This window comes from Oncorhynchus tshawytscha, linkage group LG34 (genome assembly GCF_018296145.1).
Source record: "Oncorhynchus tshawytscha isolate Ot180627B linkage group LG34, Otsh_v2.0, whole genome shotgun sequence".
NCBI lineage: Eukaryota > Metazoa > Chordata > Actinopteri > Salmoniformes > Salmonidae > Oncorhynchus > Oncorhynchus tshawytscha.
The window spans coordinates 860465-886471 of record NC_056462.1 but is presented as its reverse complement, the minus strand read 5'-3'; the positions used below and the strand labels follow the sequence as shown (position 1 = coordinate 886471).

At 43.0% G+C, this 26007-nt stretch overlaps 1 protein-coding gene and 1 non-coding gene across 4 annotated transcripts in view; one reads left to right on the top strand and one right to left on the bottom strand.

Moving 5' to 3' along the window:
- Positions 1-4251: 4251 nt before the first annotated feature.
- Positions 4252-26007, top strand: part of cfap97 (cilia and flagella associated protein 97) — a 34479-nt gene continuing 12723 nt past the window's right edge. The window contains exons 1-6 of one of the 3 annotated variants that reach the window (XM_024398373.1): positions 4252-4496; positions 5362-5715; positions 6611-6792; positions 11411-11579; positions 14621-15005; positions 15229-15530. In XM_024398373.1, coding sequence (XP_024254141.1) covers positions 5395-5715; positions 6611-6792; positions 11411-11579; positions 14621-15005; positions 15229-15530 — 1359 coding nt within the window. In that variant the 5' untranslated portion in view covers positions 4252-4496; positions 5362-5394. Of the gene's footprint in view, positions 4497-4775; positions 4856-5361; positions 5716-6610; positions 6793-11410; positions 11580-14620; positions 15006-15228; positions 15531-26007 lie in introns of those variants that run through there. The other 2 variants (XM_024398371.2, XM_024398372.2) reach the window with 2 other exon arrangements.
- On the bottom strand, positions 18080-18171 carry trnar-ucu. Its single transcript is given in 2 exon segments — positions 18080-18115; positions 18135-18171. It is a non-coding gene; the product is annotated as a tRNA-Arg (tRNA).

Sequence of the window (26007 nt, the reverse complement as noted above, 5' to 3'; positions counted from 1 at the left end):
GAGATTGTACAGATAGTATTTGCACCTGTTCTTTCCATTGTGACTATGTCTAGGTTGAAGTTGAAATCATTTGAAGCATTGGAAGGAGCTTTTTCCAGACTGCAATGTTACACCTAAACAGCATTATATGATACATTTGCCATCACAGATAAAGTCATTGGGGCCAATGGTTAGACATATGTGTATGCGGTTTGAGTCTTAACATGGTTTCTTTAAACAATGGGCTTCCAAGCTCAAAATAAAAAATATTTGCAAGTCTTTGATCAATCAGAACCAAATATATGAAAGCTGCCAAAATGTTGACAGTTTCAATGCACCCAATTTTTTTCAAATGAAAGGGAGATGGGACCTGTATCAAAGATCTAAAAATATTTACGTAGAAAATTGAGGGACTTCCCAGGTTTCAATGAAGTAAACCATGCTGTATCAGTCAAATGGCTTGTAATAAATTCTAATAAATACATAACTCAGAAGTCCATGATCTTTGCCAAAGTATGCCAGGAGTTGGACTGGTCAAAAACATATTTTTTGTGGATTTTAGGCTTTATTGTTTGGAATATCAACCACTTCAAACTATACGCTTTGATAGAAACGTCATGGTTTATCAAGTTGAGGTCCCACACCTTGCACAGGCACTGAGTTAGTGGATGCTAAAAAGCTGGTTTATTTAACCTCTTACACAATTAGCAACAACATCCAAACTTATGTACAAGTCAAATACCATCTTGGGGATGTAATAGAATTGTTCAAATGACTCAAAGTGTGTTCCCCAGATATGAAAAGTGTACTGTCTTTTTTCTGTACTGTATTTTGTCTACATGATTGCTGTGCTGTGTGTAAGATTGACATTAAAACAGTGAATTCCATTTGGTCGTTATCTGTTCTTAATATGTGAAGAGATGAAAAGGATAAGATGCTTGAAATAAGAAATTCTGACTTTGACAAAGCAGTTTTGTACTTGTCAGTGTTGATCAAACAGCTTTATAATTCTAGTTTCGAGCACTAAGTTACTCAGAACCAGTAATACAATCTTAGTAACAAGTTATCTTATTAAGATAATTAAGGACAAAAAATCTTGAAACAAGTGAAATGCTCCAACATAAAAACTGGCTGATAAGAAGAAAAACAAGGATATATTGCCTTGATTTAAGATATTTAATCTTACTTAGATTTTAATTTTTGCAGTGTAATAATCACAGTGGTTGTAGAAGGTGCAACAGGTCAGCACCTCAGGAGTAAATGTCAGTTGACTTTTCATAGCCGATCATTCAGAGTATCACTACCGCTCCTGCTGTCTCTAGAGAGTTGAAAACAGCAGGTCTGGGACAGGTAGCACGTCCAGTGAACAGGTCAGGGTTCCATAGCCGCAGGCAGAACAGTTGAAACTGGAGCAGCAGCACGACCAGATGGACTGGGGACAGCAAGGAGTCATCAGGCCAGGTAGACCTGAGGCATGGTCCTCCAAGACAAAGAAAGAAAGAGAGAAAGAAAGAGAGACAAAGAGAGAGAATTAGAGAGAGCATACTTAAATTCACACAGGACACTGGATAAGACAGGAGAAATACTCCAGATATAACAGACTGACCCTAGCCCCCCGACACAAACTATTGCAGCATAAATACTGGAGGCTGAGACAGGAGGGGTCGGGAGACACTGTGGCCCCGTCCGACGATACCCCCGGACAGGGCCAAACAGGCAGGATATAACCCCACCCACTTTGCCAAAGCACAGCCCCCACACCACTAGAGGGATATCTCCAACCACCAATTTACCATCCTGAGACAAGGCCGAGTATAGCGCATGAAGAGCTCTCCCACGGCACAACTCAAGGGGGGGAGGGGGGCGCCAACCAGGACAGGAAGATCATGTCAGTGACGCACCCCTTCTAGGGATGGCATAGAAGAGCACCAGTAAGCCAGTGACTCAGCCCCTGTAATAGGGTTTGAGGCAGATAATCCCAATGGAGAGAGGGGACATGACAGTGATATTTATGTTTGTGCTGATAGTGGAGGGTGAGCTGCATCCAGCCAACTTCCTACTAGGGCACACCACCTCAGTGCTAACAATATAACTCTGGTCCAGAGACACATGCTTACTGCATGCAATTGATATAGGATCAATAGAGGCATTCAAGGGACTTAGAGGGACATAAATTAAGTTACTTACATTATGACTTACAATGCTCCTGGGACTATGTACATTTTCTGCAGCACTACGACAACTCAGCGAAACAATAATAGGGATTATCTGAGCAGGGCTTGGTTCATTGATAAGTCATTCTCTCAACGAAGCCTTGAAATGTGTGGAAAGAGTCCAGGAGTCAAGATGATTTGGATGGACTTCGTCATGCCTGTAGAACAATCTTCTGTTTCCAAAGGGTGTCAAAGTTATCTATAAAAGGTATTCCAACAGAATGGCAGTAGTCTTTAAAACCAGATATGAAGTGCTAAGGGCCTCCTGAACCTTTCGTATCCGCGACCCAGCGACGGCATGGGACCAGAAATAATTGGATGCTTTTCAGAGCCTTGGAATGGCAAGCCAGACAAAATTAAACAGGCCTATTTATCTAATGAATATGTATTCGGAGGGCAGAAATGACTGAATTTTAAAGCATTAGAACTCTCACTAAAGGCTTAAATCATACAAAAGATATACACAAATCCAAACTGTTTCGCTAGCAGATTAGTAAGAATGTCAGCCCGTGTTCAAGAAGGGCCTTTTTCCCTTTATTCAGATTACAACCTCTCACTTTCGGCATTTGAAAATAAATATATATTTTTAAAACAAGCGGATGGAGGATTTCTGTTTAATCCTCAAAAGACAGAACAAATATTACAACAATTTACATTGTCTAATTCTCTGTATGGTAATAATAACCTATTTTATATTGTAAAGTGGTTTCTTGCATCATACAACACAATACAATTTACAGTCACCTATTTGGCACATCATGTTACAGACCAAGTAAAAAAGTATTAATATCAAGCCCTTCATAATGTAAAAACATTTTTAAAAGTCTCATGCAATGTAGGCCTGCGCTGAACACCACATATAGGCTATATCATAGAAATCAAAAGATTTTCCATGTGAAAATGTTGTGGGATTTGCTCCATTGGTTTTGTTGGTAGGCCTACATTATGCTCAGATAGCCACAATAGCCTATTGGCTACTGTCTAAAACTGTAAGGGTACAGCCTGTAAGGGTACATTCTCACAATGTTCAAGTTTCTGCTCACAAGACCTAAAAATTTGCTCAGTGCCCCCCAAAATTGTAGGGAGCATTGGTCACAGCTCTCGCAATTGTCAGCTGTTGTTAGAATGCATTAGATTGACAGTAACAGTCAGTCAGATTAGGCTACAGATAAAACACCGGCTGATGTTGTCAAGCATATTCAGTTCATATCCATATTGTTAATATTTGTTTAGTGATTTAAATTAAGACCCCATCCCCAGAAGCTTATTCCAGCAGGTTATTGGACAATACAAGCAATTTTTACCTCTAAATCGCCTCACTATTCATGTTGAATAAATTAGAATGTCAATTTCAACTAAGCAAATTGCTAAATCGTTCAGTTTACATCTTGCCTAGGCTACTGTAGGCTATCTGAAATTAGATGTAGGCCTATTAGGGGCTATAGGCTACCTGCATTTAGCTAAGCAAACCAATGGCAAAGCTGAATTGCAATCATAAACCAAGATTTGTGTCAGTAGCCTATGCCTATAGAAATGACAAGCCAATCTAGCAGATAGGCCATTTATAACGGGTTGTATGTAGTCTTAACATTTGGCACTTATTATTAAGGCACAATTGCCAGAAAAATTGCATACCATTCGTTTTTTAAAGTTCTTCCAAGTGTTTCTTGGGTAGAGATTTCGATATCCTCTGTCTAACTTTCATCACTCTAACTCTCCTGTCAATTTTATGCCAAAAGTAGACAGTTAAATCGACACCCATTGATAGAAAATGATCTGGACTGAATTATATTTTCTCTTGCAACATATTCAAATTCCTTTATTACTTTAGCTAACTCGCAATACTTATTATTTTGATGGAAACCCGATCGTAACGTCATTACAAGTTACTTAGAAGATAATCCATTTTAATTTGTTCGATTAATTTATGGAAAAACATTTTATTGGATTTCATGTGTCAAGTACTCTCTTGCTGCGCAAAAACGATAGTTTTCAGGCCTTGGGGTGGTTTTGAGGGTCATTGGGCTAGAAATAAGGTAACCTGGCAACCCTGTCCACAGCGTTTAGTCTTCCGGAAAGCCACACCAAAAAGAAGAAGACGTTGCTTAGTTACATTAGCTATCCAACCCACACATATTTAGTCTAGCTTCGTTTCATGTAACGTTAGCAAACTACTTTCAATATGCCATTTAAAGTAACGTTACATGGAGACTGCTTGGTTATAACGGCATAGACTAAAAAAACAAAGCTAGCTAATTAACCAGCTGATTTTGTCTTGAGTCATACACTTAGCGTGCATGCCAGGTAAGGTCGTAAAAAAACATCTAGTGTGCTTTATTGTAGCTAGCTAGCTAGGTTAGGCTGACGTTAGCAGAGCTTTCTTGATAGGATCAGCTGCCTTGATTCGGTCTTTTGTAGGATACTGACTTGATAACGTTATAGTAAAGTTAACTGTCTGTCTTTATGCTAGCTAGCTAACTTCCATTTGAGATGTGGATGTTTTACTTGAGCTAGCTAACGTTACTAGCTTTCCCATCAATCAAGGCTACACTGAAGCGTTATATGCAGTGTCCTGTAGACAAATAAATCACTGAATGCAGAATGCCCTGGGTAACGTTACTTTGGGTACTGACTGTAAAAGTGTCAGTCTTTCTACTAGCTAGGTAACGTTAACTACTAGCTAGCTTAACAGTAACTAGCTAACGTTAACGTCAGTGATATCAAGGAACTTCCACACCGTGCTAACGTTAACGTACACCTATTAACTGTTTTACTGGAGTTAGCTAGCTCTTCCTTTAGAAATGTGGATGTTTTACGTTGATCAATAAAACCTGCAATTAAGTGCTATATGCATTGTCCTGTGGTCAAATAAAATAGCTAAATGCCTTTGGCATTGGGTACTGTAAATGTGCTTTTTAGACTTCCCTCACAGTTAGCTGGCTAATGTAGCTGACATTATGTAGGTAGCTAGATTGTGTGTGCGAGGCAGTTTATCAACAAATACAATGCATATAGCCTAAACATTGCTAATGCTGGTTTGATTAAATATGTCAATCATTGATGATTGGAGGGTCACCTATAGGCTACCGTTTCGAATTTAAATGAAGTATTAACCAGCTGAGAGTATCAAATATAAATAAAATAAAAATGTCCCCTTATCTCTCTCCAGTTCTCGACCAGATTGCTGAAGGAGACAACTGTTATGTACAGCCCCAAAGAACTGGAGGGCGAGGTGGATCACTCGTTTTTCGACAGCGACGCTGATTGTGACAGCATCAGCAAAGAGCAAGGGAAGAGTGAAAGAAAGAGTGAAATAAGCTCTGAGGCTAGAAAGGAGCCAGACATCCAGCCGGAGGCTCCACAGACAGAGCGGCATAGTGGTACAGAGAGGTCCTGTGGTGGTACTAGGGACCCTAGTCCTGCAGGAGTAATATTTCAACCGAGGACAGAGGAGAAGGGTCATGGCTTTGAGGCCGAAGACAGGAGGAGCAGGTCTTCTAGCATATCGTCCAATAAATCAGAGGTAGGCATGCTAATGGTGAGGCTATTTGGTGAATGTTCTGTAAGAAAGGCATGAACAAGGATTGTCTGATGAAAATAACCACTGTCATCTTTTACCCTTTCCCTTGTGACTTTTCCCAACCCCTTTACCCAGGTCAAGGTAAAGTCACAAGGAAAGGGCAACAAGTGCTTCATTATAAAATCAGAATGCACCCTATCTGTAACCGATTTACAGTGCACATGCAGGCATAACAGTATGCAGGAGTAATAACTTGTACTAGACAAGTTGCGGGGCTCCCGAGGGGCGCAGCGGTCTAAGGCACTGCATCTCAGTGCTAAAGGCGTTACTACAGACCCTGGTTCGATTCCAGGCTGTATCACAACCAGCCGTGATTGGGAGTCCCATAGGTCTGTGCACATTTGGCCCAGCGTCATCCGGTTTAGGTTTTGGCCGAGATAGGCCGTCATTGTAAATAAGAACTTGTTCTTAACCGACATGCCTAGTTGAATAAAATTGTAAAAAAGTCTGTGGCTTCATCATTCTACATTACGCCACAAGATGGCATTATGCCACTCAATATAAACTGCCCAGGCTTGGGGTACATTGGAATTGAGGCCTAATCAAAATCAATGTCAAGGATGCATAATTATTTGAAAAAAAGATATGATTTAATCTTAAAAATGTCCATTAGAATTCCAATTGTTTTTATACAATACAGCACAGATTTAAAACAAACAGTAGTCAAATCAAATGCAATCCTCATCATTCATGTTCTTAGTGATAATCATTTCAATAACATGTCCATCAAAAGCTTGAGAACTGTTCCATGACCAGGGAGCTGCCTAAAACAAATGTCTAACCATGGTCTATTGTAATATTTGTAGTAGTTGTAAACTATATTCACTTACCTGTCTAGTCGGAGGTGAAGGACGGCAGCGGTGCAGAGGAGGTATCTAGCATCCACTCCAAGAGCTCCAGCGACATCCGCACGGCATCATCGGCAGAGGAGCAGGAAGAAGGCGCCGATGATGATGAAGATGGCTATCATCAGAGCCAAGATGAAAGCGAGGAAGAGTCAGGGAGGCCACTGGGTCAAAGGTTCAAAGATTTTATGATTTTTTTTCCTGATTTTTATTTTATTTTTAGGAATCCCATATTTCCTTCTCAAAATTTAAATCAGCATACAATTTCTTATCTTCGTGTATTTATTATTTATGTGGCTATTGAGATTATAAATGTCTTTCCCAAAGGAGTCCTGGCCAAGATAGCAGCAAACAAGCATGTAACATTATGCAGGAGTGTCAAACTCATTTCGTGGAGGGCAGTGTCTGCTAGTTTTTGTTATTTCCTTTCAATTTGTGTCCAATTAAGACCTAAACAACCAGGTGAGGGGAGTTCTTAACTAATCAGTGACCTTAACTCAATGAGTCCCACCGTAATGCTGGTGCATTTTGGACTTATCACCCTTTAAAATTTTTTTTGTTTGAGCTAAAGACTACTGAGTTGGACCATTGGATGTGTTTATTTTGTCTGCATCCGTAGATACCAATACTGAATCAGAGAGGTGCGGGTGGCTGCCTTGGTTGACGTCCACATCATCGGCGAGCAGTTGTTGTTGGGGGTTAACTGCCCTGCTCATTAGTCTGTGATTAACGGGGGCTGAGCTAGAGCAGTGTTTGTGAGACAAGGGTGGATCCTCAAGGAGCCCGGGCTGGGTCTTACAAAAACGTCTGTAGAGTCCTAATTGTTTGAGCTACAAACTATTAAAAGATATCTACTCTGAGACTCTCACAAACATGCACATGTAACATGTTTTGTTTTATGATGTTCACAAGTTACATGAGTTCTTAGGTAAGGGGTTCTTCTACATAGAAGATCATAGGAAATCCCAGGACATAGTGTGTATAATACTGTAAAAAGGTCACATACAGTGGGGAGAACAAGTATTTGATACACTTCCGATTTTGCAGGTTTTCCTATTTACAAAGCATGTAGAGGTCTGTCATTTTTATCATAGCTACACTTCAACTGTGAGAGACGGAATCTAAAACAAAAATGCAGAAAATCACATTGTATGATTTTTAAGTAATTAATTTGCATTTTATTGCATGACATAAGTATTTGATACATCAGAAAAGCATAACTTAATATTTGGTACAGAAACCTTTGTTTGCAATTACAGAGATCATACGTTTCCTGTAGTTCTTGACCAGGTTTGCACACACTGCAGCAGGGATTTTGGCCCACTCCTTCCATACAGACCTTCAAATCAAATCAAATCAAATTTATTTATATAGCCCTTCGTACATCAGCTGATATCTCAAAGTGCTGTACAGAAACCCAGCCTAAAACCCCAAACAGCAAGCAATGCAGGTGTAGAAGCACGGTGGCTAGGAAAAACTCCCTAGAAAGGCCAAAACCTAGGAAGAAACCTAGAGAGGAACCAGGCTATGTGGGGTGGCCAGTCCTCTTCTGGCTGTGCCGGGTGGAGATTATAACAGAACATGGCCAAGATGTTCAAATGTTCATAAATGACCAGCATGGTCGAATAATAATAAGGCAGAACAGTTGAAACTGGAGCAGCAGCACAGTCAGGTGGAAGTTGAAACTGGAGCAGCAGCATGGCCAGGTGGATTGGGGACAGCAAGGAGTCATCATGTCAGGTAGTCCTGGGGCATGGTCCTAGGGCTCAGGTCAGTTGAAACTGGAACAGCAGCATGGCCAGGTGGACTGGGGACAGCAAGGAGTCATGTCAGGTAGTCCTGGAGCTCAGGTCCTAGGGCTCAGGTCCTCCGAGAGAGAGAAAGAAAGAGAGAAGGAGAGAATTAGAGAACGCACACTTAGATTCACACAGGACACCGAATAGGACAGTAGAAGTACTCCAGATATAACAAACTGACCCCAGCCCCCCGACACAAACTACTGCAGCATAAATACTGGAGGCTGAGACAGGAGGGGTCAGGAGACACTGTGGCCCCATCCGAGGTCACCCCCGGACAGGGCCAAACAGGAAGGATATAACCCCACCCACTTTGCCAAAGCACAGCCCCCACACCACTAGACTAGACCTTCTCCAGATCCTTCAGGTTTCGGGGCTGTCGCTGGGCAATATGGACTTTCAGCTCCCTCCAAAGATTTTCTATTGGGTTCAGGTCTGGAGACTGGCAAGGCCACTCCAGGACATTGAGATGCTTCTTATGGAGCTACTCCTTAGTTGCCCTGGCTGTGTGTTTCGGGTCGTTGTCATGCTGGAAGACCCAGCCACGACCCATCTTCAACGCTCTTACGGAGGGAAGGAGGTTGTTGGCCAAGATCTCGCGATACATGGCCCCATCCATCCTCCCCTCAATACGGTGCAGTCGTCCTGTCCCCTTTGCAGAAAAGCATCCCCAAAGAATGATGTTTCCATCTCCATGCTTCACGGTTGGGATGGTATTCTTGGGGTTGTACTCATCCTTCTTCCTCCAAACACGGTGAGTGCAGTTTAGACCAAAAAGCTCTATTTGTCTCATCAGACCACATGACCTTCTCCCATTCCTCCTCTGGATCATCCCGATGGTCATTGGCAAACTTCAGACGGGCCTGGACATGCGCTGGCTTGAGCAGGGGGACCTTGCGTGCGCTGCAGGATTTTAATCCATGACGGCGTAGTGTGTTACTAATGGTTTTCTTTGAGACTGTACATTTTTTTTATTGAGATTTGTCAATAATACCCGTGAATGCAACTGTTTATTTCAAATTGTTTTGTGTTCTACTTGTACCCCTGGTTGTCCTACAATGGTAAAACACTTCATTGTGAGGCTAATTATAGGGGCTGGACATGCAGATACAGTGGGGCAAAAAAGTATTTAGTCAGCCACCAATTGTGCAAGTTCTCCTACTTAAAAAGATGAGAGGCCTGTAATTTTCATCATAGATACACTTCAACTATGACAGAAAAAATGAGAAAAAAAATTCCGAAAATCACATTTTTATGAATTTTATTTGCAAATTATGGTGGAAAATAAGTAATTGGTCAATAACAAAAGTGTATCTCAATACTTTGTTATATACCCTTTGTTGGCAATGACAGAGGTCAAACGTTTTCTGTAAGTCTTCACAAGGTTTTCACACACTGTTGCTGGTATTTTGGCCCATTCCTCCATGCAGATCTCCTCTAGAGCAGTGATGTTTTGGGGCTGTTGCTGGGCAACATGGATTTTCAACTCCCCCCAAAGATTTTCTATGGGGTTGAGATCTGGAGACTGGCTAGGCCACTCCAGGACCTTGAAATGCTTCTTACGAAGCCACTCCTTAGTTGCCCGGGCGGTGTGTTTGGGATCATTGTCATGCTGAAAGACCCAGCCACGTTTCATCTTCAATGCCCTTGCTGATGGAAGGAGGTTTTTTTCTCAAAATCTCACGATACATGGCTCCATTCATTCTTTCCTTTACACGGATCAGTCGTCCCGGTCCCTTTGCAGAAAAACAGCCCCAAAGCATGATGTTTCCACCCCCATGCTTCACAGTAGGTATGGTGTTCTTTGGATGCAACTCAGCATTCTTTGTCCTCCAAACACGATGAGTTTTTACCCAAAATGTCTATTTTGGTTTCATCTGACCATATGACATTCTCCCAATCTTCTTCTGGATCATCCAAATGCTCTCTAGTAAACTTCAGACGGGCCTGGATATGTACAGGCTTAAGCAGGGGGACACGTCTGGCACTGCAGGATTTGAGTCCCTGGCGGCGTAGTGTGTTACTGATGGTAGGCTTTGTTACTTTGGTCCCAGCTCTCTGCAGGTCATTCACTAGGTCCCCCCGTGTGGTTCTGGGATTTTTGCTCACCGTTCTTGTGATAATTTTGACCCCACGGGGTGAGATCTTGCGTGGAGCCCCAGATCGAGGGAGATTATCAGTGGTCTTGTATGTCTTCCATTTCCTAATAATTGCTCCCACAGTTGATTTCTTCAAACCAAGCTGCTTACCTATTGCAGATTCAGTCTTCCCAGCCTGGTGCAGGTCTACAATTTAGTTTCTGGTGTCCTTTGACAGCTCTTTGGTCTTGGCCATAGTGGAGTTTGGAGTGTGACTGTTTGAGGTTGTGGACAGGTGTCTTTTATACTGATAACAAGTTCAAACAGGTGCCATTAATACAGGTAACGAGTGGAGGACAGAGGAGCCTCTTAAAGAAGAAGTTACGGGTCTGTGAGAGCCAGAAATCTTACTTGTTTGTAGGTGACCAAATACTTATTTTCCACCATAATTTGCAAATAAATTCATTAAAAATCCTACAATGTGATTTTCTGGATTTTTTTTCTTCTAATTTTGTCTGTCATAGTTGAAGTGTACCTATGATGAAAATTACAGGCCTCTCTCATCTTTTTAAGTGGGAGAACTTGCACAATTGGTGGCTGACTAAATACTTTTTTGCCCCACTGTATATGAAAGTTGGATAAATGGAAAGCCAATTTTAGATGGGTTCTCAGGACTGATAGGGTTAATTGATCAATCAAGTACAAGTGAGGAGTGAATACCTGCAGACACTTGCCACCCGTGCAATGATTTTGACACCTGTGCATTACAGACATCAAATCAACAGTATAGTGTTCCTATATGCAGGCAAAGCATTTGCGTCCTCTATTTACCAGATTGTGTTCTTATCTAGACTGTGCCATATCATTCAGTTGGATGGGTAAGCCTTTGTATCATGACCATATATTTTGTTAACCCAAGGTTGATACCCGGACCTAATGGGACACAACATGGCATTCCCAAGAAGCCTGTCAGGAAGCTCCGCCACAGGAGTTTGTCCCCATCTTCCACTTCATCCGAGTCGGAGACGGATGAGAGCTACAGCAGTGGGGAGAGCTGCTCCTCCGAACCCTCTCACTCTGTGGACATGGTAGGATTACAACTTGTTCTTGTCTAACTGGCTGAGGCTAGTCATTCTCAATCCTGCTCCTGGAGAGAGCTGCCGTACTGCTCGGCTTCGTACGCATACCCAATGGTTACTTCGAGGAAGGGAGGAAAGAAGGATGCATTTTAAGAGTATTTGCATAGGGTCTAGCTATTTGTCCCAGCTCAGTAGTGAAACACCTGGGTTGAATTCACCATGAACCAAACGGGCTGAAATGGGGAGGGACCTAATAAGAAACACTCATTTTTGTAGTAAAATGTTTTGCTACGGTTTGCACTAATGAAGATGAGGAAGGTAAGGGGGTCTTCTACACTGCTCCAAAAAATAAAGGGAACACTAAAATAACACATCCTAGATCTGAATGAATTAAATATTCTTATTAAATACTTTTTTCTTTCCATAGTTGAATGTGCTGACAACAAAATCACACACAAATTGTCAATGGAAATGAAATGTATCAACACATAGAGGTCTGGATTTGGAGTCACACTCAAAATGAAAGTGGAAAACCACACTACAGGCTGATCCAACTTTGATGTAATGTCCTTAAAACAAGTCAAAATTAGGATCAGTAGTGTGTGTGGCGTCCACGTGCCTGTATGACCTCCCTACAAAGCCTGGGCATGCTCCTGATGAGGTGGCGGATGGTCTCCTGAGGGATCTCCTCCCAGGCCTGGACTAAAGCATCCGCCAATTCCTGGACAGTCTGGTGCAAATTGGCGTTGGTGGATGGAGCGAGACATGATGTCCCAGATGTGCTCAATTGGATTCAGGTCGGGGGAACGGGCGGGCCAGTCCATAGCATCAATGCCTTCCTCTTGCAGGAACTGCTGACACACTCCAGCCACATGAGATCTAGCATTGTCTTGCATTAGGAGGAACCCAGGGCCAACCGCACCAGCATATGGTCTCACAAGGGGTCTGAGGATCTCATCTCGGTACCTAATGGCAGTCAGGCTACCTCTGGCGAGCACATGGAGGGCTGTGCGGCCCCCCAAAGAAATGCCACCCCACACCATGACTGACCCACCGCCAAACCGGTCATGCTGGAGGATGTTGCAGGTAGTAGAACGTTCTCCACGGCGTCTCCAGACTGTCACGTCTGTCACATGTGCTCAGTGTGAACCTGCTTTCATCTGTGAAGAGCACAGGGCGCCAGTGGCGAATTTGCCAATCTTGGTGTTCTCTGGCATATGAAAAACGTCCTACACAGTGTTAGGCTGTAAGCACAACCTCCACCTGTGGACGTCGGGCCCTCATACCACCCTCATGGAGTCTGTTTCTGACCGTTTGAGCAGACACATGCACATTTGTGGCCTGCTGGAGGTCATTTTGCAGTGCTCCTCCTGCTCCTCCTTGCACAAAGGCGGAGGTAGCGGTCCTGCTGCTGGGTTGTTGCCCTCCTACGGCCTCCTCCACGTCTCCTGGTGTACTGGCTTGTCTCCTGGTAGCGCCTCCATGCTCTTGACACTACGCTGACAGACACAGCAAACCTTCTTGCCACAGCTCGCATTTATGTGCCATCCTGGATGAGCTGCACTACCTGAGCCACTTGTGTGGGTTGTAGACTCCGTCTCATGCTACCACTAGTGTGGAAGCACCGCCAGCATTCAAAAGTGACCAAAACATCAGCCAGGAAGCATAGGAACTGAGAAGTGGTCTGTGGTCCCCACCTGTAGAACCACTCCTTTATGGGGGTGTCTTGCTAATTGCCTATAATTTCCACCTGTTGTCTATTCCATTTGCACAACAGATTGTGAAATTTATTGTCAATCAGTGTTGCTTCCTAAGTGGACAGTTTGATTTCACAGAAGTGTGATTGACTTGGAGTTACATGGTGTTGTTTAAGTGGTCCCTTTATTTTTTTGAGCAGTGTATATAGAATATCATAGACATCCCAGGACCTAGTGTCTATAATACTGTAAAAAGCTCACATAGTTGCTGTCACAAACTCCACACAGTTGTAACTGACTACTTGGAAATTAATTTGCCACTGAGCCTTATTTTTTTCAAAATCAAATCAAATCAAATTTTATTTGTCACATACACATGGTTAGCAGATGTTAATGCGAGTGTAGCGAAATGCTTGTGCTTCTAGTTCCGACAATGCAGTAATAACGAACAAGTAATCTAACTAACAATTCCAAAAAACTACTGTCTTATACACAGTGTAAGGGGATAAAGAATATGTACATAAGGATATATGAATGAGTGATGGTACAGAGCAGCATAGGCAAGATACAGTAGATGATATCGAGTACAGTATATACATATGAGATGAGTATGTAAACCAAGTGGCATAGTTAAAGTGGCTAGTGATACATGTATTACATAAGGATGCAGTCGATGATATAGAGTACAGTATCTACGTATGCATATGAGATGAATAATGTAGGGTAAGTAACATTATATAAGGTAGCATTGTTTAAAGTGGCTAGTGATATATTTACATCATTTCCCATCAATTCCCATGATTAAAGTGGCTGGAGTAGAGTCAGTGTCATTGACAGTGTGTTGGCAGTAGCCACTCAATGTTAGTGGTGGCTGTTTAACAGTCTGATGGCCTTGAGATAGAAGCTGTTTTTCAGTCTCTCGGTCCCAGCTTTGATGCACCTGTACTGACCTCGCCTTCTGGATGACAGCGGGGTGAACAGGCAGTGGCTCGGGTGGTTGATGTCCTTGATGATCTTTATGGCAGGTAGTTTGCCCCCGGTGATGCGTTGTGCAGACCTCACTACCCTCTGGAGAGCCTTACGATGAGTTGAATCAGGGGTGATGGCGCTAAGCTGGGACAAAAACCTGCAGTACTTAACTGGCACAGGAGTACTGAGAATCACTGCTAACTGTATGTCAATCTGCATAACAGTCTGGAAAAGGGCATCAGCATCTGCTAAATGACTCAGATGTTGGCACTGTTATGGTTGCAGTAAGTTGTTCAACAGGAGTTAAGACGCTCTTAAAATCCAGAATTTATCTCGTTTTAACTGTTAAAACAACTCCCTGAATGCATCTTATTCTTCCTTCAGGTGCATACTGGATGCCCAGAGCCCTCTCCCAAGCCCGGGCTCCCAACCCACCAGACATCCATGCCCTCCTCCCCCAGATGGAGGCCCCCCAGGCTGGGCTCGGCAGCGCCCAGAGAGATTCCTCACACCACCATCACCCTTGAAGAAGAGGAAGACACAGTGACTGACGTGACTCCACTGTCCACCCCCGACGTCAGCCCGGCCCAGTCCCTGGACCTGGGAGTGGGGAGGGTGGTGGTGGAGGAGGAGGGTGTGGGGCCTGGGGGTGTGGGTGTCAGGCAGCAGCAGCATAGAGGGACAGAGGGGAGCGCTCCCACTGGTAACCTCAGCAGCATACCCCAGGAGGAGGAGGAAGGGGGCTCCTGGAACCCAGATGTAGAAGAAGGTGAGGTGGGGAGAAGCAGGGGCTGAGGTGTATGTGCGGGCGGGCGGGGGAGTCAGTCCAGGAGGACAGGAGCTATCTGAGAAAGTGGCGGTTTACATATGTTTTTTATAAATATTTTCATTGACATGCAGATGCTCCATTTGTAACAAATCAGACAGCTAACTAACAAAATGTTTATCTGCTGCTTCCTCCTCTGTCATCTCTCCCTCCTCTCTCTCTGAAGCCTTCCTCAGTCGCCTGGGGAGTGGCCTGTCCATCGACTGCCCCAGTGGAGGCAGGAATAGGAAGAATTACTCCTTTAGCAACGACGAGGTGCGGCAGATTGACCGGGAGAACCAGAGGCTGCTGCGCCAGCTGTCGCGCCCCTCGCCCCACTCGCGACCGGGTAGTACGGGGGGCACCAGCACCACCAGTAGCTCCCGGAGGAGGTCCAACGGAGGAGGAGGGGGTCCGCCCCCTGTCCGCCTCTACCACAGCGCCCTCAACAGGCAGCGCGAGCAGCAGCGTATCGAGAAGGAGAACCTGGTGAGTGTTCTTCTCTTTTTGTGTGTGTAACTTATCTTTTGTAATTGGGTGTTTTGCTTTATTGTTTCAAAGTTACAATCTGTTTATTGGGATTTTTGTTTATTTCAAGCTCAAATGAGTCCAGGCTTGCTTCAAAGTGGATGTACAGTGCCGTGCAAAAGTATTTGCCCCCTTTCTGATTTTTCTATATTTTTTAAGCTAAAGGTGGCACAACCAGTTTTTGAGTGTAAGGGGGCAATTACTTTTTCACACAGGGGCATTAGGTGTTGCATAACTTTGTTTATGAAATGAATGAAATAGGTATGTAATTGTTGTTATTTGTTCACTCGGGTTCCCTTTATCTAATATTAGGATTTGGTTGAAGATCTGATAACGTTCGCATCAATCATATACAACAGTAGAGGAAGTTAGAAAGTGGTCTTATTCTTTTTCACAGCACTGTAGCTGTGCCATCAGGAGCATATTATTGTATATTATGGTTAGAAGATCGCTATGAACTTGGCACTTGGCTTCACCCTATGATGTACGTTGCTGCAGCAAAGGCATTTTGAAAAAGTAACTCTTTACTGCCCAGAACTGTTCCATGTTATGTACAGACTAAAAGTTCCACGTCGTTAAATGAGGCCTTGCTGGCTAAACCCAAAGTCCCAAACAATCCTCCAAAGGACAATATTTCTGTGAATTTTCCGGAAAACATATGTAATGGACATTTTTGTTCCATTTTCACACAAACTGCTGCCTGCGTGCACACAATTTTATTCCGAAAACTATAATCCTCTACTTGTGAGGCAGTCGAGGCTCCTCAGAGGATGAAGGGGAGGACCATCCTCCTCAGTGAATTTCAGAAAAATATGAATGGTTAAACATGAAAAAAGTTATCCTTTTTAGATTAAACTATACTAAATATAATCATGTCACAAAATAATTGATTAAAACATACTATTTTGCAAAGAAAGTCTACATTAGCCTCAACAGCACTCTGTAGGGTAGCAACATATTGTAGCTGGAGAACAGCTGACATGTTGTCAACCCGATCAGAGAATTAAGTCTAGTACTGAAAGCATAAGCTACAGCTAGCTAGCACTGCAGTGCACAACATGTGGTGAGTAAGTTGACTCAGAGAAAGACAATAGTTGAACAGTTTTGAACAAATACATTTCTTCCAAACTGAAGGAGAAGCAAGAGAGAAATATACAGTGCATTTGGAAAGTATTCCGACCCCTTCACTTTTTCCACATTTGGTTACGTTACAGCATTATTCTAACATTGATTAAATTATTGTTTTCCCTCATCAATCCCACATAATGACAAAGCGAAAACAGGTTTTTAGACATTTTTGCAAATGTATTACAAAAAAAATACATTATTTACAGTATTAAGACCCTTTGCTATGAGACTCGAAATTGAGCTCCGGTGCATCCTGTTTCCATTTATCATCCTTGATATGTTTCGACAACTTGATTGGAGTCCACCTGAGGTAAATTCAATTGATTGGACATGATTTGGAAAGGCACACACCTGTCTATATAATGTTCCACAGTTCACAGTGCATGTCAGAGCAAAAACCAAGCCATGAGGTCGAAGGAATTGTCCGTAGAGCTCCAAGACAAGATTGTAATCAAGGCACAGGGGAAGGGTACTAAAAATATGTCTGCAGCATTGAAGGTCCCCAAGAACAGTGGCCTCCATCATTCTTAAATGGGTGGATGTTTGGAACCACCAAGACTCTTCCTAGAGCTGACTGCACGTCCAATTGGGGGGAAAAGGGCCTTGGTCAGGGAGGTGACTAAGAACCCAATAGTCACTCTGACAGAGCTCCAGAGTTCCTCTGTGGAGGTGGGAGAACCTTCCAGAAGGTCAACCATCTCTGCAGCACTCCATCAATCAAGTGGCCAGATGGAAACCACTCCTCAGTAAAAGGCACATGACAGCCCGCTTGGAGTTTGCCAAAAGGCACCTAAAGAAACAAGATTCTCTGGTCTGATGAAACCAAGATGGAACTCTTTGGTCTGAATGCCAAGCGTCACATCTGGAGGAAACCTGGCACCATCCCTACGGTGAAGCATGGTGGTGGCAGCATCATGCTGTGGGGATGTTTTTCAGCGGCACGTACTGGGAGACTAGTCAGGATCCAGGCAAAGATTCCAAAGTTGCTTCAACAAAGTACTGAGTAAAGGGTCTGAATACTTTTTATTTTGAATACATTTGCAAAAAAAAGTTTTACCTGTTTTTGCTTGTCATGGTGTGGTATTGTGTGTAGATTGATGAGGGGGGAAAAACTATTTAATCAATTTTAGAATAAGGCTGTAACAAAATGTTGAGAAAAGTCACTATGTTAAATTTAGCTCACAAAAATGTGTGTTTTAGTAGCTCGTTGAGAAATTATTATATGTATTTAGCCAAAGATACATATCAGAATTTTGCCTTACTCAAGTCTCTTTCGAAATGCTATACTACTTTTAACAACGAAAATTTGTTAGAGTAACTAAGATAATTTTGTCTTCCTTTATCATTTTTTCCTGTATCACTTTCTTTAAAAAAAAAAAGTGCGACTCCGGTGGGACTCGAACCCACAACCTTTGAATCACCTCACATTCACAAGCCTAGAAGTCCAATGCGCTATCCATTGCGCCACGGAGCCACTTGTTGCACATGTGTGAAACGGAATATTTTGAACTGTGGGTGTGGGTGTGGGGTGTGGGAGGGAGGGAGGGAGGGAGGGAGGGGAGGGAGGGAGGGAGGGAGGGAGGGAGGGAGGGAGGGAGGGAGGGGGAGGGAGGGAGGGAGGGAGGGAGGGGGAGGGAGGGAGGGAGGGGAGAATTGCCAGGGTTGTGTATGCTGTCTGTGTGTCTGAGAGCACAGGCCGGTCAGTGAAAGCAGACACAGTACAGCCATAGAGAGACGGTAGCAGGTGGCAGTGGACACAACAGTGGTGGCAGCACAGATTGACATTATATAGAGTTCAAGGCCAACCCCAACCTCTACTCCAACAGCCCTGTACTAAGAGAGATTTGTTTTAGTATTTATTATAGATCCCCATTAGCTGCTGCCATTGCAGCAGCTACTCTTCCTGGGTCCAGCAAAATTAAGGCAGTTTATACAATGAGAATTGTTTTAAACACTGTAAATGTTTAATTTAAAGGTTTTATGGCACAGATTACTATATTTAATATAGGAGAGTCACGCCTATTCCTTCCTAGCGCTCATACCATTTTTGGGTTGGATCTTGCCTTAAATTGGTTTAGCGCCTAATTTACTGCTCTCCAAACTTTATCTGAAGTATGGAAATATTAAACACAATCATGCACTGAGACATAAAAAAGGCATTCCATTAAAATAATCATTGCTTTTGTGGTCACTGGTGTCTGTGAGAGCCAGAAATCTTGCTTGTTTGTAGGTGACCAAATACTTATTTTCCACCATAATTTGCAAATAAATTCATTAAAAATCCTACAATGTGATTTTCTGGATTTTTTTTCCTTCTCATTTTGTCTGTCATAGTTGAAGTACCTATGATGAAAATTACAGGCCTCTCTCATATAATTTAATTGGGAGAACTTGCACAATTGGTGGCTGACTAAATACTTTTTTGCCCCACTGTACCTGATAACGTTATTTTGCATGACCTGCATTCTCTTTTTCAGCTTTTTGATAGCCCACTATACCAAGCAGAGCAGGCATAATCAAAATGACACTGAATCAAGGTTGAGACCAGCAGTTTCTTAACTTTAATGTTAAAATATTGAGTGTTATGATATAAACATTTCAATTTGTTCATTTTAGAAAGGATTTTAGCAGCAATCAGGTCTCTAGAAAAGGATTGATCTAGGGACACACCAAGATAAGATACTTGTTTTAGATTCAATCTCCTTGCCTGCACAGTTTACCGTTATCTTGTCAGCCCTAAGCAATCTACGTTTTGTTACAAAAGAAATCAAATCAGTTTTTCCCAAATGTAGTGACAATTTGTTGTCAGACCACCAATCTCTTAACAAAATGCAATTCTTTACTCAGGGTCTTCTCAATGTAAACTGTATCCTTACCTGATACCAGTATGGCTGAATCATCAGCATAAAGCAAGATTTTGCACGTTACTGTATCTGGCATATCATTAACGTATATTTAAAATAAGAGGCCGTAAAATTGATCCCTGCGGTACTCCACAGGATATTTCTTTGGCCTCTGACAGAACATCACCAACATTACATACTTATGTTCTGTTGGTCAGATAAGACCTAAACCGGGCCTCCCGGGTGGCGCAGTGCTAGCTGTGCTACCAGAGACTCTGGGTTCTCTGGGTGTTTCCTCCACACATTGGTGCCGGGTTGGATGCACACTGTGTTAAGAAGCAGTGCGGCTTGGTTGGGTTGTTTTTCGGAGGATGCATGGCTCGTCATGACCCTTCGTCTCTCCCGAGCCCGTACGGGAGTTGTAGCAATTGGATACCACAAAAAAGGGGGTAAAAAAAAAAGAAGATAAACCAATTCACTGCTACATAATTTAGACCCATGCATTTCAGTTTCATCAGGAGAATATCATGGTCCACAGTGTCAAAAGCTTTCTGCAAGTCTAACATGACCATAACTGTATAGTTCCCCTTCTCACTTTCCTGCTTAACGTGGTCAAAAAGGTAGATAACTATCAGTGGAATGAGCTGTTCTAAAACCAGATTGTAGTTCATAAAGAAGTTTGTGCTCAATAAGGTATCCCTCAAGTTGATTTAAAACATATCTCTCAACCACTTTGGATAAGGTTTTGAGGATTGGCACAGGCCTGTAGGTTATTACATTTGTTTTACTGCTCTTCTTGTGGAGTGGAACCACCCAGGCTGTTTTGAGATCCTTGGGAAATGTACCACGACTAATAGAAAGGTTTACAAAATGCGTTATCATTTTAGCGGTGACACAAGCACTATCCTTTATGAATCTTGCATCGAGGTTAACCAGCCCAGTTGCGTTGTTTGTGCTCATTAAGCATAGTAGATTGGAAACTTTGTCCTCTGTTACCATCCACAGCTCAAACAAATTATTTGTAATACTTCTGCTATGGTAAAAGTTTTTAATGAAAGACTAGCCATAGTGTCCAGAGCAGGTGGGTAACTTCTTAACCAGAGATGAGGCTATAGTGGTAAAAAAAATATTTAAAAAATTGCAACCTTTGCACAGTCATGACATACAACCTCATCAATATCCAGGCCAATGCTACAGGATTTTACCTTATGGGGAGGTTTTGAGCCAATGCCCTTTAAAATTTTCCACAGTTTATCATTAACCGCGTCTATATAATGTTGGGATTTGGCCTTATCCATTTTGTATATTGCCTGGTTTCTGCAGTTAATATAAGCATCATAATCTTGTTGTAGATTTGTCCTTCTGAATCTGGACAGGTAGCGATCCCTTTTCTTTATGAGGTCTAAGATCTCAGAAGTGATCTATTTCCCTGACCACTGTTTGATTTGAATTAGTTTCATCGGAGCCAGAGAGTCTAGTACAGACAGAAACAGATCTTTTAAAAAGAGACCAAGCTTGATCAACATCATCACAGTTTTGTACATGACAGACGTTCTCTTGATCTGATACAATAATCAAATCCAAAGTTGATTTACTGTCAGTACACACCCGGGTTGGCTCAACAATCAGTTGTTTTAGTCCAAATAACTGAATAAAGTTATACAGGGCATTTACTAGTGTACTTCTCTGGGGGGGATAACTGCACAATTGTATTAAAATCACCAAGCAGAATACATTCTCTATCAGCAAATACATTTTGATCACAGCAATTCGATTAAAGTAAATCATAAATGATTCTGCTTAGGAGGCAGATAGCACACACCAACAAGTATAGGACGACATTTAGGAATAAGTATATTTACCCATGCAACCTCAAGAACATCCATTTTCAGATCTGAACGAGGGTTAAAAGGCACATCATTCCTAGTAAAACACAGTTTCGGTTTCCGTCAATTCTATGAATGCTATAACCAGGAAGCTCAACCTCATCGTCCTCAATTGACCCATCGAGCCATGTCTCAGTCACAGCGACTACTGCAGCCTGTGTGTTAGAAGCAAGGCGTTTTAGTTCCTCTAATTTTGGCAGAAGGCTCCGTGCGTTCACATGGATAAAATTAAGTCCTCTCCGATTGAAACAGTCAAACATGTCATTTTCTGTGCCCACTGCTGATACATCGACTATCTCATCTAGATTGCTCTCATCATCCCTGCTTGTGTCCAGCATCCCAATGTTTGGCACCGCATTTAAACAGCATACAATTGCAAACAAGCGAAATGTTACTTTGAGACTTACTTTGAGACATATGACTTTTCATCATATGACAAGGGGTTGATAGCTCCACACTTTATGTGAACAAACAAATATCACAAGCCACCGCTTTTGAATTCTTTACGGTCTTACCACAGTTTGGGCATAGTTGTTTAGCTTGCTTTGTGGTGTTTGGGCCAGGACAGGGGTGTACATCATCACAGAGTAGCAGTCTGAAGGTAACAAGCAGCTTGTTGGAGTTAACACCGGTTTCAGTGGCGCTGCAGTGTTTCCTGTGTACCTTCCCTCGAGCGGCTCAGCTGTTCCCGTAGGAAAGGTGATATCAGGTGCCGGTAAAGTTGTTCATGGCCGAAGTTCACAATATGGAAGGGGAGATTTCCATCCACGTCTTTAGGTGTAGGTGGAACGGGAGTTTGGGATAATCTCTATGTTTGAATTGTAGAATAAATCATAAATGCCAAAGCAAAACTTCTGGCTAGAGCCATAATAGTGTTGCTGTGATGAGATATTGTATTTTTATATATATATATATATATATATTATATATATATATATATATATATATATATATATATATATATATATATATTGAGAAGATATTGTAAAATATTTAATTTTAAGAATTTATCTGCACTGTATGTTTGTTAGCTCGCTAGTCAACCAGTTTTAGAGGAATTATTCCATCATTTCAAACAACTAACTGCCAATATGCCAACATTTAATTTAAACAATGCATGCAATCCACAGCCATGGCATTCCATGGCTAAAATCAGTTGATGATAGGACTTAGACAAGTTGAATACAACAGGTAGACCTTACCGTTAAATGCTTACTAGCCGTTAACCAACAATGCAGTTCAAGAAATAGAGTTAAGAAAAATAAATAAATAAAATAAAGTAGCAGAATAAAATAACAATACCGAGGCTATATACAGGGGGTACCGGTACCGAGTCAATGTACAGGTTAGTCAAGGTAATTTGTACATGTAGGTAGGGGTTAAGTGACTATGCATAGATAATAAACAGTGAGTAGCAGCAGTGTAAAAACAAAGGGGGTGGGGGGTCAATGTAAATTGTCCTTGTGGCCATTTGATTAATTGTTCAGTAGTCTTATGGCTTGGGGGTAGAAGCTGTTAAGGAGCCTTTTGGACCTAGACTTGGTGCTCAGGTACCGCTTGCCGTTTGGGAGCAGAGAGAACACTCTATGACTTGGGTGACTGGAGTCTTTGAAAATGTTTTGGATCCTGGACTTAAATCAAATCAAATCAAATCAAATTTTATTTGTCACATACACATGGTTAGCAGATGTTAATGCGAGTGTAGCGAAATGCTTGTGCTTCTAGTTCCGACAATGCAGTAATAACGAGCAAGTAATCTAACTAACAATTCCAAAAAAACTACTGTCATACACAGTGTAAGGGGATAAAGAATATGTACATAAGGATATATGAATGAGTGATGGTACAGAGCAGCATAGGCAAGATACAGTAGATGATATCGAGTACAGTATATACATATGAGATAAGTATGTAAACCAAGTGGCATAGTTAAAGTGGCTAGTGATACATGTATTACATAAGGATGCAGTCGATGATATAGACTACAGTATCAACGTATGCATATGAGATGAACAATGTAGGGTAAGTAACATTATATAAGGTAGCATTGTTTAAAGTGGCTAGTGATATATTTACATCATTTCCCATCAATTCCCATGATTAAAGTGGCTGGAGTAGAGTCAGTGTCATTGACAGTGTGTTGGCAGTAGCCACTCAATGTTAGTGGTGGCTGTTTAACAGTCTGATGGCCTTGAGATAGAAGCTGTTTTTCAGTCTCTCGGTCCCAGCTTTGATGCACCTGTACTGACCTCGCCTTCTGGATGGCAGCGGGGTGAACAGGCAGTGGCTCGGGTGGTTGATGTCCTTGATGATCTTTATGGCCTTCCTGTAGCATCGGGTGGTGTAGGTGTCCTGGAGGGCAGGTAGTTTGCCCCCGGTGATGCGTTGTGCAGACCTCACTACCCTCTGGAGAGCCTTACGGTTGAGGGCGGTGCAGTTGCCATACCAGGCGGTGATACAGCCCGCCAGGATGCTCTCGATTGTGCATCTGTAGAAGTTTGTGAGTGCTTTTGGTGACAAGCCGAATTTCTTCAGCCTCCTGAGGTTGAAGAGGCGCTGCTGCGCCTTCCTCACGATGCTGTCTGTGTGAGTGGACCAATTCAGTTTGTCTGTGATGTGTATGCCGAGGAACTTAAAACTTGCTACCCTCTCCACTACTGTTCCATCGATGTGGATGAGGGGTGTTCTCTCTGCTGTTTCGTGAAGTCCACAATCATCTCCTTAGTTTTGTTGACGTTGAGTGTGAGGTTATTTTCCTGACACCACACTCCGAGGGCCCTCACCTCCTCCCTGTAGGCCGTCTCGTCGTTGTTGGTGATCAAGCCTACCACTGTTGTGTCGTCCGCAAACTTGATGATTGAGTTGGAGGCGTGCATGGCCATGCAGTCGTGGGTGAACAGGGAGTACAGGAGAGGGCTCAGAACGCACCCTTGTGGGGCCCCAGTGTTGAGGATCAGCGGGGAGGAGATGTTGTTGCCTACCCTCACCACCTGGGGGCGGCCCGTCAGGAAGTCCAGTACCCAGTTGCACAGGGCGGGGTCGAGACCCAGGGTCTCGAGCTTGATGACGAGCTTGGAGGGTACTATGGTGTTGAATGCCGAGCTGTAGTCGATGAACAGCATTCTCACATAGGTATTCCTCTTGTCCAGATGGGTTAGGGCAGTGTGCAGTGTGGTTGAGATTGCATCGTCTGTGGACCTATTTGGGCGGTAAGCAAATTGGAGTGGGTCAAGGGTGTCAGGTAGGGTGGAGGTGATATGGTCCTTGACTAGTCTCTCAAAGCACTTCATGATGACGGATGTGAGTGCTACGGGGCGGTAGTCGTTTAGCTCAGTTACCTTAGCTTTCTTGGGAACAGGAACAATGGTGGCCCTCTTGAAGCATGTGGGAACAGCAGACTGGTATAGGGATTGATTGAATATGTCCGTAAACACACCGGCCAGCTGGTCTGCGCATGCTCTGAGGGCGCGGCTGGGGATGCCGTCTGGGCCTGCAGCCTTGCGAGGGTTAACACGTTTAAATGTCTTACTCACTTCGGCTGCAGTGAAGGAGAGACCGCATGTTTCCGTTGCAGGCCGTGTCAGTGGCACTGTATTGTCCTCAAAGCGGGCAAAAAAGTTATTTAGTCTGCCTGGGAGCAAGACATCCTGGTCCGTGACTGGGCTGGGTTTCTTCCTGTAGTCCGTGATTGACTGTAGACCCTGCCACATACCTCTTGTGTCTGAGCCGTTGAATTGAGATTCTACTTTGTCTCTGTACTGGCGCTTAGCTTGTTTGATAGCCTTGCGGAGGGAATAGCTGCACTGTTTGTATTCAGTCATGTTACCAGACACCTTGCCCTGATTAAAAGCAGTGGTTCGTGCCTTCAGTTTCACACGAATGCTGCCATCAATCCACGGTTTCTGGTTAGGGAATGTTTTAATCGTTGCTATGGGAACGACATCTTCAACGCACGTTCTAATGAACTCGCACACCGTATCAGCGTATTCGTCAATGTTGTTGTCTGACGCAATACGAAACATCTCCCAGTCCACGTGATGGAAGCAGTCTTGGAGTGTGGAGTCAGCTTGGTCGGACCAGCGTTGGACAGACCTCAGCGTGGGAGCTTCTTGTTTTAGTTTCTGTCTGTAGGCAGGGATCAACAAAATGGAGTTGTGGTCAGCTTTTCCGAAAGGGGGCGGGGCAGGGCCTTATATGCGTCGCGGAAGTTAGAGTAACAATGATCCAGGGTCTTTCCACCCCTGGTTGCGCAATCGATATGCTGATAAAATTTAGGGAGTCTTGTTTTCAGATTAGCCTTGTTAAAATCCCCAGCTACAATGAATGCAGCCTCCGGATAAATCGTTTCCAGTTTGCAGAGAGTTAAATAAAGTTCGTTCAGAGCCATCGATGTGTCTGCTTGGGGGGATATATACGGCTGTGATTATAATCGAAGAGAATTCTCTTGGTAGATAATGCGGTCTACATTTGATTGTGAGGAATTCTAAATCAGGTGAACAGAAGGATTTGAGTTCCTGTATGTTTCTTTCATCACACCATGTCACGTTGGCCATAAGACATACGCCCCCTTCCAGACGGGCT